Source organism: Trachurus japonicus, chromosome 11 (assembly GCF_045865225.1).
Source record: "Trachurus japonicus isolate A0001 chromosome 11, Traja_1.0".
Taxonomy (NCBI): domain Eukaryota; kingdom Metazoa; phylum Chordata; class Actinopteri; order Carangiformes; family Carangidae; genus Trachurus; species Trachurus japonicus.
Window position 1 is genome coordinate 12,335,695 of NC_140917.1, and position 17,947 is coordinate 12,353,641.

Genomic DNA, 17,947 nt, shown 5'->3' on the forward strand with positions numbered 1-17,947 from the left:
TTTTCTCCACTGTGGGTTGTCATGTGTTGTTTCAAGTTCGACTCAAATCTAAAAGGTTCCTTACAAACTGGACATCTTTATAGTTTCTCTCCACTGTGAATTCTCATGTGTCTCCTCAGGTCTGTCTTGATGCCAAATGTTTTCTCACACTCAGAGCAGCTAAATGGTTTCTCTCCTGTGTGAATTCTCATGTGCCTCGTCAGGTCTGTCTTGATGCCAAATGTTTTACCACACTCAGAGCAGCTAAATGGTTTCTCTCCTGTGTGAGTTATCATGTGTCGTGTCAGATGTGGCTTCCTGCCAAATGTTTTACCACACTCAGAGCAGCTAAATGGTTTCTCTCCTGTGTGAATTCTCATGTGTTTCATCAGGTTTTTCTTGATGCCAAATGTTTTACCACACACAGAGCAGCTAAATGGTTTCTCTCCTGTGTGAGTTCTCATGTGTCCTGTCAGATGTGACTTCCTGCCAAATGTTTTACCACACTCAGAGCAGCTAAATGGCTTCTCTCCTGTGTGAGTTCTCATGTGCCTCGTCAGGCCTGTCTTGATGCCAAATGTTTTACCACACTCAGAGCAGCTAAATGGTTTCTCTCCTGTGTGAGTTCTCATGTGTCCTGTCAGATGTGACTTCCTGCCAAATGTTTTACCACACTCAGAGCAGCTAAATGGTTTCTGTCCTCTGTGAATTCTCATGTGTTTCATCAGGTTTCTCTTGATGCCAAATGTTTTACCACACTCAGAGCAGCTATGTAGATTCCTGTTAGTATCACAGCCATTATTTTCAGAGTTCAACCCAGACTGAGGTTCTTTTTTCTCCCTCTCCTCATCTTCACTGTCTTCAGTCTCAGATGAATCAGAGGTCTTGTCATTAATATCTGGTTGTAAATGTCTGTCTGAACATGTGTTTCTGTCTGGTTCTGGTCCTCCATCAGTGTCTGTTTCCATGTGTTTAGGGGAGCTGCTGGCTGGAGGCTCTGCTCCTCCGTCCTCCTCAGTCTGACCCTGTTGAAGCTGTGAGAGCGGAGGTTTCTCTTCATTATCTTCATGTTCACTTTTCACAGGTAAAGGAATGACTTTCAACTCCTCTGGTCCTTGAAGCTTCTCTCCTCCATGAGTGGTCCAATCGTCCAGCTCTTCTTTTACACGAGGAGGCTCAGAGTCCCTCTGGTCCTGACTGGAGCTCCACTCCTGCTGCTCTGTGGGAACTTCCTGTGCCCTCACACACTCTGAAATACAAACATTACACACAACTTAAAACAACTCACATCACTTGAGAAGCAAGGGACTGCTTTTCTAATATGCTTTGAGAGCACAAACATCACTGCAGTGTTCTCAGTCCGACTTGAAAATTATGGCCTTTCATAATGCATGTTCGGTTCTACCCTGTATATTTATTTCATAAAATATTGAATATTAAATAGATAAATAAACCACACTGATGCATTATTGAGCTTAAGCCAACAACCAACAAAAGGAGATCAGTGCTTGAATGGAGGCATAATTTATTATCTAGTATCTGTTTATAATTTATTGCTTTTTGTTTTTAAACCTTTTACTGTATCTTAAAACGTCTTTGTTGTACCATTTTGTGGTACAGTAAATAAGATAATTAAACTGTTTGCATTAAGTTTTCAAGTAACAAGTTCCCGGGTATTTGTTTACATCGATCTGGTTTCCTCTTTTGTATGTTCTTCAATGAAATAACTGAAACCATATAACTACTCTATAACTCTACGCTCCCAGAAAATAACAAATCTTAACCTCTATTTTGACGTCTAATCGTGTTTTGAAACTGGAGTTGTTTTTCTTCAATGGCTGGTAGCTAGCCCAGCAAGGAGTTGGTGCTTGGAACCAGTTTTAAGAACCAATAACCAGTTGGTGGAAAAGCAAAGAACCGCTGCTAGTCAGGCACTGGCTCCGAACCAGCACTGGAACCAGCTCAGTGGAAAGGGGGGAAACCCTACAACCACGGCATGTCACAAAACTATAACGCGCCCCATTGAATTAAATCGACTCCACTGCTCTTTTGCCCTCCTTTTTTTATCTTCCATCATGGCGTCCGTATCTCGTGCAAGTGGAACGTTCGTCACATGCAAAGGGTCAATAACGGTCAGTTGGTCCGTCCTCAACACCACCAACATTTTTCCGTTACAGAAACAAACAGATTCTTCGTTAATAACTGACCTGCTCTCTGTAACAAAACCCGAGGGTTTAAAGGAGCATTAACGCAAATCCAAATTCTTAATTCGGCCACTAGATGGAGCCAGTGGCGAAGCATATCAGATAACAAGGGGGCGTCTCTCCTCAATACATGTTATGCTTTATGGTATTTAAAAATCAGCTGTCAGAGAGAGCGCAGCCTCGTTTGGTGATAAGAAGAACAGGTTCTCTAGTGTAGGACATGGGGAGGAAAAAACATGGAGGTTTTCTGTAACATTACAAAACAGCGCCCCTGTTTTTGCTGTTTGCGGCTTTATGGCTTCTTGACCATAAGTCAATTAGTGTTGAGCTCATTTGCATATTTAAAATAAAATTTCCAAGAAACTTGAAATACAGAAATGTTACTTTTTATCGGGGTTTCCGCTACATGTAATTGATCGTGGCGCACCGCCACGGCAAAATAAAAGCCGCCACACCTTCAGAATGATGATTTTTTTTTTTTTTTTTATGTTAAAGGCCCCATGGCATGAAAAACGTGATTTTTGTTATTTTTTCGTGCTTGGGGAGGTCTCTGGGCCACGTATATACTGCCCCATGCATCAAACTAGTCATAAACGGAGAAACACACACCGCCCATTTGTAGGAACATTCTCTTTAAGACGAGCAGATAGCACTTCCTCCTTTCTGTGATGTCACACACAAGGTAACTCCGCCCACCGTGACCAGTTGTTTGTTTGTTTTTCAATTTTTATGAATGCAGCTTAGGTTTCAGTTACTTGCCTGTGATTGGCCCGACCACATGCCACTCAAAAACAGTCAGCCAATCAGAGGAGATTGAGATTGTTGTCTGGCCTCATTGGCATCATAGACATTATACAGTAAATCAATCTTGGATTGATGAGAATTAAACATATTTCCCCAACTAGGATTTCTTAGGACTTTTAGTATGTTGTTCTGGACGCCTCATAGTAATGGTGTCTGGTGAAAAACATTCTGTTACAATTATTCTGTCGGAAAACGCTATTTTGCCTGGACGAACAGTGCTCTGGCGTCCTGTTACTTCTGCTGCTCAACTGTTCAAGATGGCGGCCGCATTTCTTGCTCCCCAGCAGCCGATGCGGCGTCTACTCTTCATGTTTATAACGGTCAGTTGGTCCGTCCTCAACGCCGCCAACGTTTCCCCGTTACATCAAACCGAGACAAACTGATTCTCCGTAAATAACTGACCTGCTCTCTGTAACAAAACCCGAGGGTTTAACAAAGCGTCCAGTTGTTTCCTCTGTCGCTGCTTCTCCTGCTCTGACCGACATAGCTCCTCCTCGTACTCCTCCACGGTTCTTTCAATCAGAACAAAGATCTCTTCGACGGCCGAACTCAGTCGCTGCTCCACCAGCGCTCTCAGCACCTGGACTTTAGCCATGTTCACTCAGACACACACAGACACACACTCACTCCCCGTGAGACAGCAGCGAGAAGCAAGAAGCTCCACGAGGAGTCCGTTTCCTGTATCCGTGTCACGTGGGTGTCGCCACCACTCCGCCCCTTCAGGGACCAGCAGCAGCAAGTTGTCTCAAACACACAGAGGGTTGGAAATATTCCTTGGTTTGTACACGTGTTTTGCTATCCACAAATACTACATATTTGTAAATAAATATTTTTCCATTTGTAAAAACAAAAAAGCCACGGTCGAGATCCACAAACAAACAGCTGGTGATTCACAAATGGCCCGCCCTCGTCACCAGTAGGGGGCAGTGTTGGCAAGTAGCTGAATTAAAATTATGAAGAAGATTGCTACTGGAAACTGGATTATCTCGAGAAGTTATTTTAATTCCCTGTTCCCTGTTAATACATCACTTAATTAAGTTTTAATATGTTTTCATGCGAGAAAGTAACTGTTGAGATCCCCAATATGTGGTTAGTTTATCCAATGACGCCTGTTTGGAGGTTTGCTCCGTCGTGAAGCTCCACCTGGCTAACGACTCTCAATGAATTAGAATATAAGGAAAAGTTTACTTACCGTATGTCAGTAATTCAATTCAAAGGGTGAAACTAATGCATTATATAGATCCATTACACACATAACTAAACATTTCATGTCTTTATTTATTTACTTTATTTTATGTGTAATGATTATGGCTTATATTTAATGAAGATCTAAAATTCAGTATCTAAAAAAAACAATAGGAAAAAAGACCAATTTAAAGAACATTTTTAAAATGGAAATGTTTGCTTTCTGATAAGTTTGTCCATCTATATGCTCTCAATAGAGAGCCTAAGCGGAAGCAGGAAGTAGCCTAACGTTGCCATGGGACCTCAACTCGGAAAAAGTCTCCATGTAAGTGAACGGGAGTCAAAGTTTTATTTTGTGATCCGATTGAATTGTGCCATGAGAAAAAAATATGACCTCTACCACTTTAAAACATCACGTTTCATGCCGAGAAATCAGCAGTTTGTTGTTAAACGGCAACGGAAGAATGTATTTTGTGTGAAGACCGCTCTACGGACTACAAGTCTGTGTCCCACAAAAAATACGTCACCAACTGACACGGGAAAGGGCGGCATTTGGTGTGTGACGTCACCTACGCGACTTGTAGTCTTTCTGATTGCGGATTCTTCTGAATTTTATTTTACAATAGTTTTACAACAAACTGCTGATTTCTCGGGATGAAACCTGATGTTTTAAACAGGTAGAGGTCATATTCTTTTTCTCATGGCACAATTCAATCGGATCACGAAATAAAACTTTGACTCCCGTTCACTTACATAGTGGCGCCGCCGGCCGGAATCCGTGTGCGTACAATTTTGGTGGAAAGGTGAAAAAAAAGCAATTTTGTTTATTTTGAGGGGGTGTGATAAAGACGCTTGTTGTTTTTAACAGGCTGAACGTGCTGAGTTCATTGATTGTTAAACCAATCACTGGAACCCTAACGTAAAAGCCAGTGATTGTCGTGACGTTTACGTCATATCTGTCTCTTTTTGATTTCTGGCGCCTATTTACACTACCGCTAGTGATGATTACGCCCGGTCCAGTATAGAAATGTCAAAAAGACAGTTGAGCCTTTTCCAGGCATTTGGAAAAAAAGAAGAGCTCCAAACCCACGCTCACAAACTCGCAGCAGAGCAGCGATAATGAAGGTCTCTCCTCTCTAGCTCCAAACTCACTTGTCTGCACCGCGATTATGGACTCATAGGCGCCGATTCCAGGTTGAGCCCCCACTGGGGGAGCCTCGGCCCATCAGCTGTGTGTCTGTGGGCATGTGTAGCCCGTGTGTGTGTAGCCTGTGTGAATGTGTGTGTTAATCTCTCACGCGCTCCATTAAGATGAATAAACACAAACCGCTGCGCATCTGGCACAATCCGACGTCGATGTTAAGCACACGTTGCTATTGATATTGTAGCGTCCGAGCCGATGTAACTACAACAACATAACACAAACCTATCTGACAGGTCTCACTTCTTCCTCTGCTCCTCCTCACTCTCATTCTCACACACACACACACACACACACACACAGGTCTTCCTCACACTCACCCCGGCCCCTCAGTTTCTCATCCAACCATACCCTACCTGCCCGTACCGTACACATTCATAGTCAGTCAGAAATCACACAACTTAAACATCATAACAACAACATTACTGCGGGGTCGCAACAATATTTTCAGTTGTGCAGTATATTAATGAGCGACAAGTCCCATTGCTACGTGGCATGATAAGCGCAGTGTTTGTAGAGCCTGGTGTGCGACCCCCCCCCCCACCGCCCCCCCCCACCGCCACTTCACTTACATGACTTTTTCCGAGTTAAGGTCCCATAGTGACCGTTACTTCCTGCTTCCACTTAGGCTCTCTATACTTGATGGGGGCTTTTTGACTTGAACTACTGGAAATAGACTTTTTCATGTCATTCAATATATTGAGATGCACCTGTAAAACTCAAGGATGTGGGACATTGAAACATGCTATGTGAGTGTGAGTAACTGTGTTCAGTAAGTAACTGTGTGATTAACTGTGTGAGTGAGTAAGTGTACGAGTGTGAGTACAGCAACTGTGTTCAGTGAGTAACTGTGTTGAGGGAGTAACTGTGTAAGTAACTGTGTGTTCAGCAAGTAACTGTGTGATTGTGAGTAGGCTGTGTGTGTAATATGTACTTAAAGACCCCTCCCATGAAAATTTTCTTTGTGCTTTTCACATGTTCCTGTGGCATTTTTCTTGTGTTAGAGGACATATCAGCAGAAAAGGAAGTGCAAAATTGCATTTCTGAGTTTTTCTGCCTTCAAATTGCTGTGAACCAATGGCAGACGCAAACTGGCAGTTTCAGGGAGACTGGAGCTGACGTGTCACAACCCCAGGGGAGGGCACTAGTGCTACAAGCTCCCGCCCCGCTCTGCATCTGGCTCAGAGGTGAAAGGCTTGACAGCTCGGTGTAGCTGTCTGTGTAGCTGTCAAGGTATAACAGGTATAGCTCACCTGGTAGAGCAGCTTGCACCGTGAGCAAGGACTTTATTTGCGAGGGGGTAGCTGGGCGGGGCAGCGCACTCTCTGCCCACCCTCCAGAGGCGCATTGCTAATGAGCTGTTGGTGCTGTGCAGAAGAAGAGCCCTGGGAAATGGCACAGGTTTTGTGACTTTGGCTAAAAACTTTATAATCACAATTTAAAGACCACAGAGAATGTTTTAAAATAACCAAAAAGGGTCGTGGGAGGGGGACTGTATTTCAACATTTAGAGACTCCGATTACAATTGATTGTTCGAGAGACAAATTCATCGACATAGTCTGTGGACCCCCTGAAATAGCCTTGGCCACCCCCTGGCCACCCCAAGGATAAAAGTCTAGCTCCGCCACTGGCTAACGTTACCGCCAGACGAGCGGATCATCACAGAGGCAGCAGCCGGGCTACTGAGGTGGTCGGCCGGCTAACCTACATCGTCATCCCGGGGATATACAATAAACAGACAATAAATGTAGAACCGATTTTGACTCATTTTTCTCCTTTTAACTGCTAGCTGCGGCTAATGGATAATAATAAGACAGTAGTGATGAGGGAGAGGAGAGGGTGTGTAAGTTAGTGACCTGCCTGCTGCTGTGTGCGTGTGTGAAGGGAGAGAGAGAGAGAGAGAGAGAGAGAGTGGCAACAGGGGGGGGTAGATATAGATAGATAGGTGATAGATGATTTTTAGTATGGCTTTTAACAGGGCTTTCAGTTGTGCTGGGTCGTTTGCTGGCGGGCGAAGAGCTTCCCAAACAGTCATTTGGATCCACCAGTTGCCCTCATGTATCCATTCCATGGATAGACTGTAAAGATCCATTCGAAGGCGGTCGGGGAATCGCTGACGTCAGCGCGTGAAATTCACCCCCTGAATTGCAGCGCATTATGCAGCACAGACCCCGTTCAAGGCAATGGAGAGATACGCGGGTGGGCTCATTCTTTTTGGTTTTGAACGCTTCCTCACCCATTATTATTTAAAAAACATAAAACGCATGCGTATTTTCTCACAAATCCTGCCCTATGATCCTTTAAGTAGTGAGTGTATCAGAAAAGTGCAGATAATGAGGAACAGCATTTCAGTAACTTCATATTGATTTACTGGATGTTAAAATTGTTGATGCTAATGAGGAAGATTTTTAAAAACCAAAATCATGAATCTGAGGTTACAATCTAAAACTTTTAAACTGTCTGTGTGATCTATTTCATTACAGTCTTCATCTGCTAGTATCCACAACTAAATAAATACATTTAAACAGTGTGTTTCACCTCTTTTTATGTAGTTGAGTGGACAAAGACACGTAAATTAGTATCAACTTGACCTCAGACTTTTCAAATCTGGGAGTCTGCTCCTATTTGTTGAGGTTTAGTGTGATTGTACCTGAAGTGACACTAACTGATGTAACTAACATAATGCAAAGTCTTCTAGTCCATGGCTCAGTTCCTCCATATTTATTTCTCCACAGGGAAGAACATTTCAGAGACAACTCACAAGAATATACAGATATTTTTCCAAACTTGTACAGAATGAAACTCCCCAAGAACATATTAGGTTTTTTGTACTTCAATCAGATCAGAATGAAACATAAACATCTTCATATTTGGACACATAAGATCGGTCCTTATGCAACACACAACAATCAAGTTATCAAAATGACCAAACTTATAAACACCACACCTAAAAACGTCTGCGATGTTTTCTTGAACCAATTCACAGATTGGTGTTAGTACTAGTATTACTACAGTGAACTTTAACCCATGTCCAGACAACAGCAGAGCATTGAATCCTTCAGACTGGTTTACTGTCGCTGCCAAGACGACGCCTCTGACGCCGTTTGCCTATTGGTCGTCTACGAACCTTTCTGAACTGGTCCTTGTATCCTTTCCATCTGAAACTGGCCTCACACACTTGGCAGCTGAACGTGTTGTCATCGGCATGTTTTCTCACGTGTGCAGCTAAACTGTTACTCCGAGTGAAGCGTCGACCACAATCTGAACACTCGTATGGTTTTTCTCCACTGTGGGTTGTCATGTGTTGTTTCAAGTTCGACTCAAATCTAAAAGGTTCCTTACAAACTGGACATCTTTATAGTTTCTCTCCACTGTGAATTCTCATGTGTCCCGTCAGGTCCGTCTTCCTGCGAAATGTTTTATCACACTCAGAGCAGCTAAATGGTTTCTCTCCTGTGTGAGTTGTCATGTGTCCTGTCAGATGTGACTTCCTGCCAAATGTTTTACCACACTCAGAGCAGCTAAATGGTTTCTCTCCTGTGTGAGTTGTCATGTGTCCTGTCAGATGTGACTTCTGGGCAAATGTTTTATCACACTCAGAGCAGCTAAATGGTTTCTCTCCTGTGTGAGTTATCATGTGTTGTGTCAGGTTTGTCTTGATGCCAAATGTTTTACCACACTCAGAGCAGCTAAATGGTTTCTCTCCTGTGTGAGTTATCATGTGTTGTGTCAGGTTTGTCTTGATGCCAAATGTTTTACCACACTCAGAGCAGCTAAATGGTTTCTCTCCTGTGTGAATTCTCATGTGTCTTGTCAGATCATACTTCCTGTAACATGTTTTACCACACTCAGAGCAGCTAAATGGTTTCTCTCCTGTGTGAGTTATCATGTGCCTCGTCAGGTCTGTCTTGATGCCAAATGTTTTATCACACTCAGAGCAGGTAAATGGTTTCTGTCCTCTGTGAATTCTCATGTGTTTCATCAGGTTTGTCTTGATGCCAAATGTTTTACCACACTCAGAGCAGCTAAATGGTTTCTCTCCTGTGTGAATTCTCATGTGCCTCGTCAGGTCTGTCTTGATGCCAAATGTTTTACCACACTCAGAGCAGCTAAATGGTTTCTCTCCTGTGTGAATTCTCATGTGCCTCGTCAGATGTGACTTCCTGCCAAATGTTTTACCACACTCAGAGCAGCTAAATGGTTTCTCTCCTGTGTGAGTTCTCATGTGCCTCATCAGGTTTGTCTTGATGCCAAATGTTTTACCACACTCAGAGCAGCTAAGTAGCTTCATGTTAGTATCACAGTCATTATTTTCAGAGTTCAACCCAGACTGAGGTTCTTTTTTCTCCCTCTCCTCATCTTCACTGTCTTCAGTCTCAGATGAATCGGAGGTCTTGTCATTAGCATCTGGTTGTAAATGTCTGTCTGAACATGTGTTTCTGTCTGGTTCTGGTCCTCCATCAGTGTCTGTTTCCATGTGTTTAGGGGAGCTGCTGGCTGGAGGCTCTGCTCCTCCGTCCTCCTCAGTCTGACCCTGTTGAAGCTGTGAGAGCGGAGGTTTCTCTTCATTATCTTCATATTCACTTTTCACAGGTAAAGGAATGAATTTGAACTCCTCTGGTCCTTGAAGCTGCTCTCCTCCATGAGTGGTCCAAGTATCCAATTCTTTTTTCTCCCTCTCCTCATCTTCACTGTCTTCAGTCTCAGATGATTCGGAGGTCTTGTCATTAGTATCTGGTTGTAAATGTCTGTCTGAACATGTGTTTCTGTCTGGTTCTGGTCCTCCATCAGTGTCTGTTTCCATGTGTTTAGGGGAGCTGCTGGCTGGAGGCTCTGCTCCTCCGTCCTCCTCAGTCTGAAGCTGTGAGAGCGGAGGTTTCTCTTCATTATCTTCATGTTCACTTTTCACAAGTAAAAGAATGACTTTCAACTCCTCTGGTCCTTGAAGCTGCTCTCCTCCATGAGTGGTCCAAGCGTTCTCCAGCTCTTCTTTTACACGAGGAGGCTCAGAGTCCCTCTGGTCCTGACTGGAGCTCCACTCCTGCTGCTCTGTGGGAACTTCCTGTGCCCTCACACACTCTGAAATACAAACATTACACACAACTTAAAACAACTCACATCACTTGAGAAGCAAGGGACTGCTTTTCTAATACGCTTTGAGAGCACAAACATCACTGCAGTGTTCTCAGTCCGACTTGAAAATTATGGCCTTTCATAATGCATGTTCGGTTCTACCCTGTATATTTATTTCATAAAATATTGAATATTAAATAGATAAATAAACCACACTGATGCATTATTGAGCTTAAGCCAACAACCAACAAAAGGAGATCAGTGCTTGAATGGAGGCATAATTTATTATCTAGTATCTGTTTATAATTTATTGCTTTTTGTTTTTAAATCTTTTACTGTATCTTAAAACGTCTTTGTTGTACCATTTTGTGGTACAGTAAATAAGATAATTAAACTGTTTGCATTAAGTTTTCAAGTAACAAGTTCCCGGGTATTTGTTTACATCGATCTGGTTTCCTCTTTTGTATGTTCTTCAATGAAATAACTGAAACCATATAACTACTCTATAACTCTACGCTCCCAGAAAATAACAAATCTTAACCTCTATTTTGACGTCTAATCGTGTTTTGAAACTGGAGTTGTTTTTATTCAATGGCTGGTAGCTAGCCCAGCAAGGAGTTGGTGCTTGGAACCAGTTTTAAGAACCAATAACCAGTTGGTGGAAAAGCAAAGAACCGCTGCTAGTCAGGCACTGGCTCCGAACCAGCACTGGAACCAGCTCAGTGGAAAAGGGGGAAAACCCTACAACCACGGCATGTCACAAAACTATAACGCGCCCCATTGAATTAAATCGACTCCACTGCTCTTTTGCCCTCCTTTTTTTATCTTCCATCATGGCGTCCGTATCTCGTGCAAGTGGAACGTTCGTCACATGCAAAGGGTCAATAACGGTCAGTTGGTCCGTCCTCAACGCCACCAACATTTTTCCGTTACAGAAACAAACTGATTCTTCGTTAATAACTGACCTGCTCTCTGTAACAAAACCCGAGGGTTTAAAGGAGCATTAACGCAAATCCAAATTCTTAATTCGGCCACTAGATGGAGCCAGTGGCGAAGCATATCAGATAACAAGGGGGCGTCTCTCCTCAATACATGTTATGCTTTATGGTATTTAAAAATCAGCTGTCAGAGAGAGCGCAGCCTCGTTTGGTGATAAGAAGAACAGGTTCTCTAGTGTAGGACATGAGGAGAAAAAACATGGAGGTTTTCTGTAACATTACAAAACAGCGCCCCTGTTTTTGCTGTTTGCGGCTTTATGGCTTCTTGACCATAAGTCAATTAGTGTTGAGCTCATTTGCATATTTAAAATAAAATTTCCAAGAAACTTGAAATACAGAAATGTTACTTTTTATCGGGGTTTCCGCTACATGTAATTGATCGTGGCGCACCGCCACGGCAAAATAAAAGCCGCCACACCTTCAGAATGATGATTTTTTTTTTTTTTTTTATGTTAAAGGCCCCATGGCATGAAAAACGTGATTTTTGTTATTTTTTCGTGCTTGGGGAGGTCTCTGGGCCACGTATATACTGCCCCATGCATCAAACTGGTCACAAACGGAGAAACACACACCGCCCATTTGTAGGAACATTCTCTTTAAGACGAGCAGATAGCACTTCCTCCTTTCTGTGATGTCACACACAAGGTAACTCCGCCCACCGTGACCGGTTGTTTGTTTTTCAATTTTTATGAATGCAGCTTAGGTTTCAGTTACTTGCCTGTGATTGGCCCGACCACATGCCACTCAAAAACAGTCAGCCAATCAGAGGAGATTGAGATTGTTGTCTGGCCTCATTGGCATCATAGACATTATACAGTAAATCAATCTTGGATTGATGAGAATTAAACATATTTCCCCAACTAGGATTTCTTAGGACTTTTAGTATGTTGTTCTGGACACCTCATAGTAATGGTGTCTGGTGAAAAACATTCTGTTACAATTATTCTGTCGGAAAACGCTATTTTGCCTGGACGAACAGTGCTCTGGCGTCCTGTTACTTCTGCTGCTCAACTGTTCAAGATGGCGGCCGCATTTCTTGCTCCCCAGCAGCCGATGCGGCGTCTACTCTTCATGTTTATAACGGTCAGTTGGTCCGTCCTCAACGCCGCCAACGTTTCCCCGTTACATCAAACCGAGACAAACTGATTCTCCGTTAATAACTGACCTGCTCTCTGTAACAAAACCCGAGGGTTTAACAAAGCGTCCAGTTGTTTCCTCTGTCGCTGCTTCTCCTGCTCTGACCGACATAGCTCCTCCTCGTACTCCGCCACGGTTCTTTCAATCAGGACAAAGATCTCTTCGACGGCCGAACTCAGTCGCTGCTCCACCAGCGCTCTCAGCACCTGGACTTTAGCCATGTTCACTCAGACACACACAGACACACACTCACTCCCCGTGAGACAGCAGCGAGAAGCAAGAAGCTCCACGAGGAGTCCGTTTCCTGTATCCGTGTCACGTGGGTGTCGCCACCACTCCGCCCCTTCAGGGACCAGCAGCAGCAAGTTGTCTCAAACGCACAGAGGGTTGGAAATATTCCTTGGTTTGCAAACGTGTTTTGCTATCCACAAATACAAATTTCTAATTTGTAACTTGTATTTTGGTTTTTAGAAATAGGCCTACATGTATAAATATATATATTTCCATTTGTAGATACAAGAGCCATTTGTAAAACTGAAACTTCTGTTTGTGAGGTGTGATTCAGCATTTGTGGATCTTTCTTTTTTTTTCAAAGCATTTGTGGATCATCAACACGCATCACTTTCCTCGACGTATTTCTGAGACGTTCTTGTCGAGATCCACAAACAAACAGCTGGTGATTCACAAATGGCCCGCCCTCGTCACCAGTAGGGGGCAGTGTTGGCACTTAGCTGAATTAAAATTATGACAAAGCTGCTGGATAATCTCGAGAAGTTATTTTAATTCCACTACATCACTTTATTAAGTTTTAATATGTTCTCATGCAAGAAAGTAACTTAGCCTATATCCACCGCCGTGAAGCTCCACCTGGCTAATAACGTTACCGCCAGACGAGTGGATCATCACAGAGGCAGCAGCCGGGCTGCTGAGGTGGTCGGCCGGTTGACCTACGTCGTCATCCCGGGGGAGCCATCTGGTGAACATCTCTCCTAGCTTCCCCATTGTGAGTCACCACAGTATTATATTAATTTGCTATATTCAGATTGGCACGTGTAAAATACTGGCGTTACAGCCTGTCATCTTTCACATCCTTATCTGTCTGTCAATCGATCTATTTGACAGTCTGTCCACTACTGCCGTCTATTGTATTAACTCCCATACTGCCAGTCAGAGCCCTGCAGTATGTGAGGTATTTTGTTTTAATTTTATATCTGCTTCTTTTTGTCTCAGCACCAGCCTTTTTTAGTTTGGATACATGTACATTCCTATTTCTACTACCAGAACACACCTTGATATATTGTGTATATTAAAAAAATTACTGACAGTAATGTGGATTCAAATGTTACTCCTCTCCCACTCTCCCCAGATTCCTCAGCACAGGGGACTCCTTTACAACTATAGCCTCCAGTTTCCGGCTTGGAGTGTCGACCGTGGCTGGCATCGTGAAAATCACATGTGATGTTTCATCATCTGGGCGCAGCTGAAGGAAACCCACATGCCGTTTCCAAATGAGGAGCTCCGGAAGAGCACGGCCAAGAAGTTCCAGGAAAGGTGGGATTTCCCAAACTGCATTGGTGCACTTGATGGGAAACATGTTCTAATACAGGCACCAGCAAATTCCGGTTCACAGTATTACAATTACAAAGGTACCTTCTCTGTTGTCCTCCTTGCGCTGGTGGTGGATGCCAGTTACAGGTGCTTGGCTGTCGATGTGGGAGGATTTGGTAGCTATAGTGACGGTGGCATCTTTGCCAACTCCCGTCTGGGGCAGGCCCGTCAAGGTGGGAACTTAAATGTACCAGCAACATGCCCACTCCCCTCAGCACCCGAGTTGGGGCAGGTGCCATTTGTGGTCGTAGCAGATGAGGCTTTCCCAATGAAGACTGTTGTGGCTGTCTTTCAACAAACTTCAGCCGCTGAGGAACTTAAAGCTCCATGGGTCCACGATCAGTTAAAAGTGTTTATTGTGACAAAAATCAAAAAGAGCCAACAAGCAGTTATATCAAAAGGGAAATTAATACGTGCCCTCTCAATAAATAATAATAATGATACTGGTGAGATGATAAAGTGAAAATGATGGTGAATTGACGGTCAACAAAAAATATATGAGCTTAGCTCTCTCTCTCTCTCTTTGTGTTTGAAACTCCCGCCACCACACACACCCACTAAGTAAAGAAAGTAACCACACCCCCTCAATGTGTGAAAGCAAATGACATCATCAATGCAATGACGTTAAACCTAAAGCAAAATGGCAGGCAAAAATATATTTTAGCTTCTACAAAGACCTTTCTCTCCCCAGCACACCGTTGAAAATGCCTTTGTTATCTTCTGCCAGAGTTGGAGAGCGGATCAACACCGACTCAGCTGCAAGTCTCTCCTGACGCTGCAGACAGCATCATGAAAGCCACCTGCATCCTCACAAACTAGTTTGCTTTGTGAAATGTTTAATTAATGATGTCAAAACAGACATGTCATGTGGTTTCTGAGTGAGGCTGAAAATACTGAAATATTTAAAAACTTTTTAAAAACCAAAATCATGAATCTGAGGTTACAATCTAAAACCTTTAAACTGTCTGTGTGATCTATTTCATTACAGTCTTCATCTGCTGCTGCAGCAGAACTGTATCCACAACTAAATAAATACATTTAAACAGTGTGTTTCACCTCTTTTCATGTAGTCGAGTGGACTTGACCTCGGACTCTTTCAAATCTGGGAATCTGCTCCCATTTGTTGAGGTTCAGTGTGACTGTACCTGAAGTGACACTATAACTGATGTAACTAACATGATGCAAAGTCTTCTAATCCATGGTTCAGTTCCTCCACAGGGAGGAACGTTTCAGATACAACTCACATGAATATACAGGTATTTTCCAAATTTTTACAAAATGAAACTCCTCAAGCACATACGTAGGTTTTTGGTTCTTTAATCAGATCAGAATGAAACATAAACATCTTCACTTTTGGACACATAAGATCGGTCCTTATGCAACACACAACAATCAAGTTATCAAAATGACCAAACTTATAAACCACCACACCTAAAAACGTCTGCGATGTTTTCTTGAACCAATTCACAGATTGGTGTTAGTACTAGTATTACTACAGTGAACTTTAACCCATGTCCAGACAACAACAGAGAATTGAATCCTTCAGACTGGTTTACTGTCGCTGCCAAGACGACGCCTCCGACTCCATTTACCTATTGGTCGTCTACGAACATTTCTGAACGGGTCCTTGCATCCATGGACTCTCATGTGTGCTCTATAACTGCCTTTCCATCTGAAACTGGCGTTGACAGTGGGCTGCCTCGGCACGTCTCCTCATGTACAGTTAAACTGCCCATCAAAGCGAAGCGTCGATCACAAACTGAACACTTGTGAGGTTTTTCTCCCCTGTGCGTTGTCATGTGTTGTTTCAACTTCGATTTAAATCTAAAAGTTTCCTCACAAACTGAACAGCGGTGTAGTTTCTCTCCCCTGTGAAGTGCCATGTGCAACTCCAGATGTGTCTTGAAGGGAAGTTTCTCACCACACACAGAGCAGCTAATTTGTTTCTTTACAGTTTCACATCCAGCTGTGACCTGTGAGGACTCACCAACACACCTGTGTTTTATGACCTGATGAATCCAGTTGAAGCTTGTGCCACAAAAGATGCACTTTAATGATGGTTCATCTCTATGTGTGAGCAAGTGTCTTGTCACATTTCCCGTCTGTGCAAATCTTTTACTACAAATTGAGCAGCTGTATGGTCTCTCTCCTGTGTGAGTTCTCATGTGTGTCATCAGCTGTGACTCACTGTCACATATTTTACCACACTCAGAGCAGCTAAGTAGTTTCCTGTTAGTATTACAGCCATTATTTTCAGAGTTCAACCCAGACTTAGGTTCTTTTTTCTCCCTCTCCTCATCTTCACTGTCTTCAGTCTCAGATGATTCTGAGGTCTTGTCATTAGTATCTGGTTGTAAATGTCTGTCTGAACATGTGTTTCTGTCTGGTTCAGGTCCTCCATCAGTGTCTGTTTCCATGTGTTTAGGGGAGCTGCTGGCTGGAGGCTCTGCTCCTCCGTCCTCCTCAGTCTGACCCTGTTGAAGCTGTGAGAGCGGAGATTTCCCTTCATTATCTTCATGTCCACTTTTCACAGGTAAAAGAATGACTTTCAACTCCTCTGGTCCTTGAAGCTGCTCTCCTCCATGAGTGGTCCAAGCGTTCTCCAGCTCTTCTTTTACACGAGGAGGCTCAGAGTCCCTCTGGTCCTGACTGGAGCTCCACTCCTGCTGCTCTGTGGGAACTTCCTGTGCCCTCACACACTCTGAAATACAAACATTACACACAACTTAAAACAACTCACATCATTTGGGAAGGGACTTCACACTGGGACATTTGATAAACAGGAAAGGAAGGGAAATGGCTGATCACTACTTGCACTTGACACATGACAACAATCACTTGACCTCTGAGGGGAGCTAATACAAGCTCTTATAGTTTCTGACAGATAACATGTTGTATGAGCCACTGCTTTTCTAATACGCTTTGAGAGCACAAACATGACTGCAGTGTTCTCAGTCTGACTGAATTTATGGCCATTAATGCATGTTTGGTTTTATTGTTTGTCAGTTCGCTCATCAGAAATATATTGTTTCATATTGTTAAAAACGTCCCATTTCTCAGAGAAAACCTTGCTGTTAAATGACTAATGTAACCACATCCCGCCTTGTACATTTATTGTGTAAAATGTGAAAGAATGCTTTCAGAAGTCACAATAATTAAATAGATCAATAAATACCACTCTGCTTCATTATTGAGCCTTCATTTAAGCTAAGCTAACAACCAACAAAGGAGATCAGTCCTTGAATGGATGTATAATTATCTTTCTGTTGATAATAGTTAGTTAGTTTTTTATTTTCACGGTGTCATACACCAAAGAGGTGCTCAGCCTTCATGGGCTTACAAGACACACCAAAAGAAATAAAGAACAATAAACAAAAGAACATCTCCACATACACTAATCCGGGATCTACAGTCATCAGAAAGCACAATCCACAATCAAACAGAAAGCGCGCCCATTTTCACTAAACAGATATGCTAGTCTGCAGTCATCGGACACAGAAAACAAATCAGGACAGTCCGGGATCATTTTAAGAAAGAGCTTATGTCTACAGTCATGGTAAAAAGGACAGCAAAACAAAAAATGCATTTCATTTTCTACCTCTCTCAGGTCACACAGGTGACACTTTCTATTCTCTTCTGGGATTGAATGGAAACGTCCCGTTTAAACCGCCAGAGGCAAGATACCACATCTCAACTGGGCACAAACAGACCTCTGCGCTCTAGTTAGGTTAAGGGTGACATAAGGCTCCGGTTGGTAG

The 17,947-nt window shown here is 43.1% G+C and overlaps 1 protein-coding gene and 1 pseudogene across 1 annotated transcript; both read right to left on the minus strand.

Annotated features, from left to right (window-relative positions):
* LOC146978327 (uncharacterized) lies at positions 1 to 16,365 on the minus strand. The gene is made up of 2 exons (XM_085791032.1): positions 16,177 to 16,365; positions 1 to 1,228 (listed from the first exon to the last, which is right to left on the minus strand). The coding sequence occupies exons 1-2, from the start codon at positions 16,361 to 16,363 to the stop codon at positions 78 to 80; spliced, it is 1,338 nt and encodes a 445-aa protein (XP_085647158.1). The 5' UTR covers positions 16,364 to 16,365; the 3' UTR covers positions 1 to 77.
* Positions 8,081 to 12,870, minus strand: LOC146978328 (uncharacterized; annotated as a pseudogene).
* Positions 16,366 to 17,947: the final 1,582 nt, after the last annotated feature.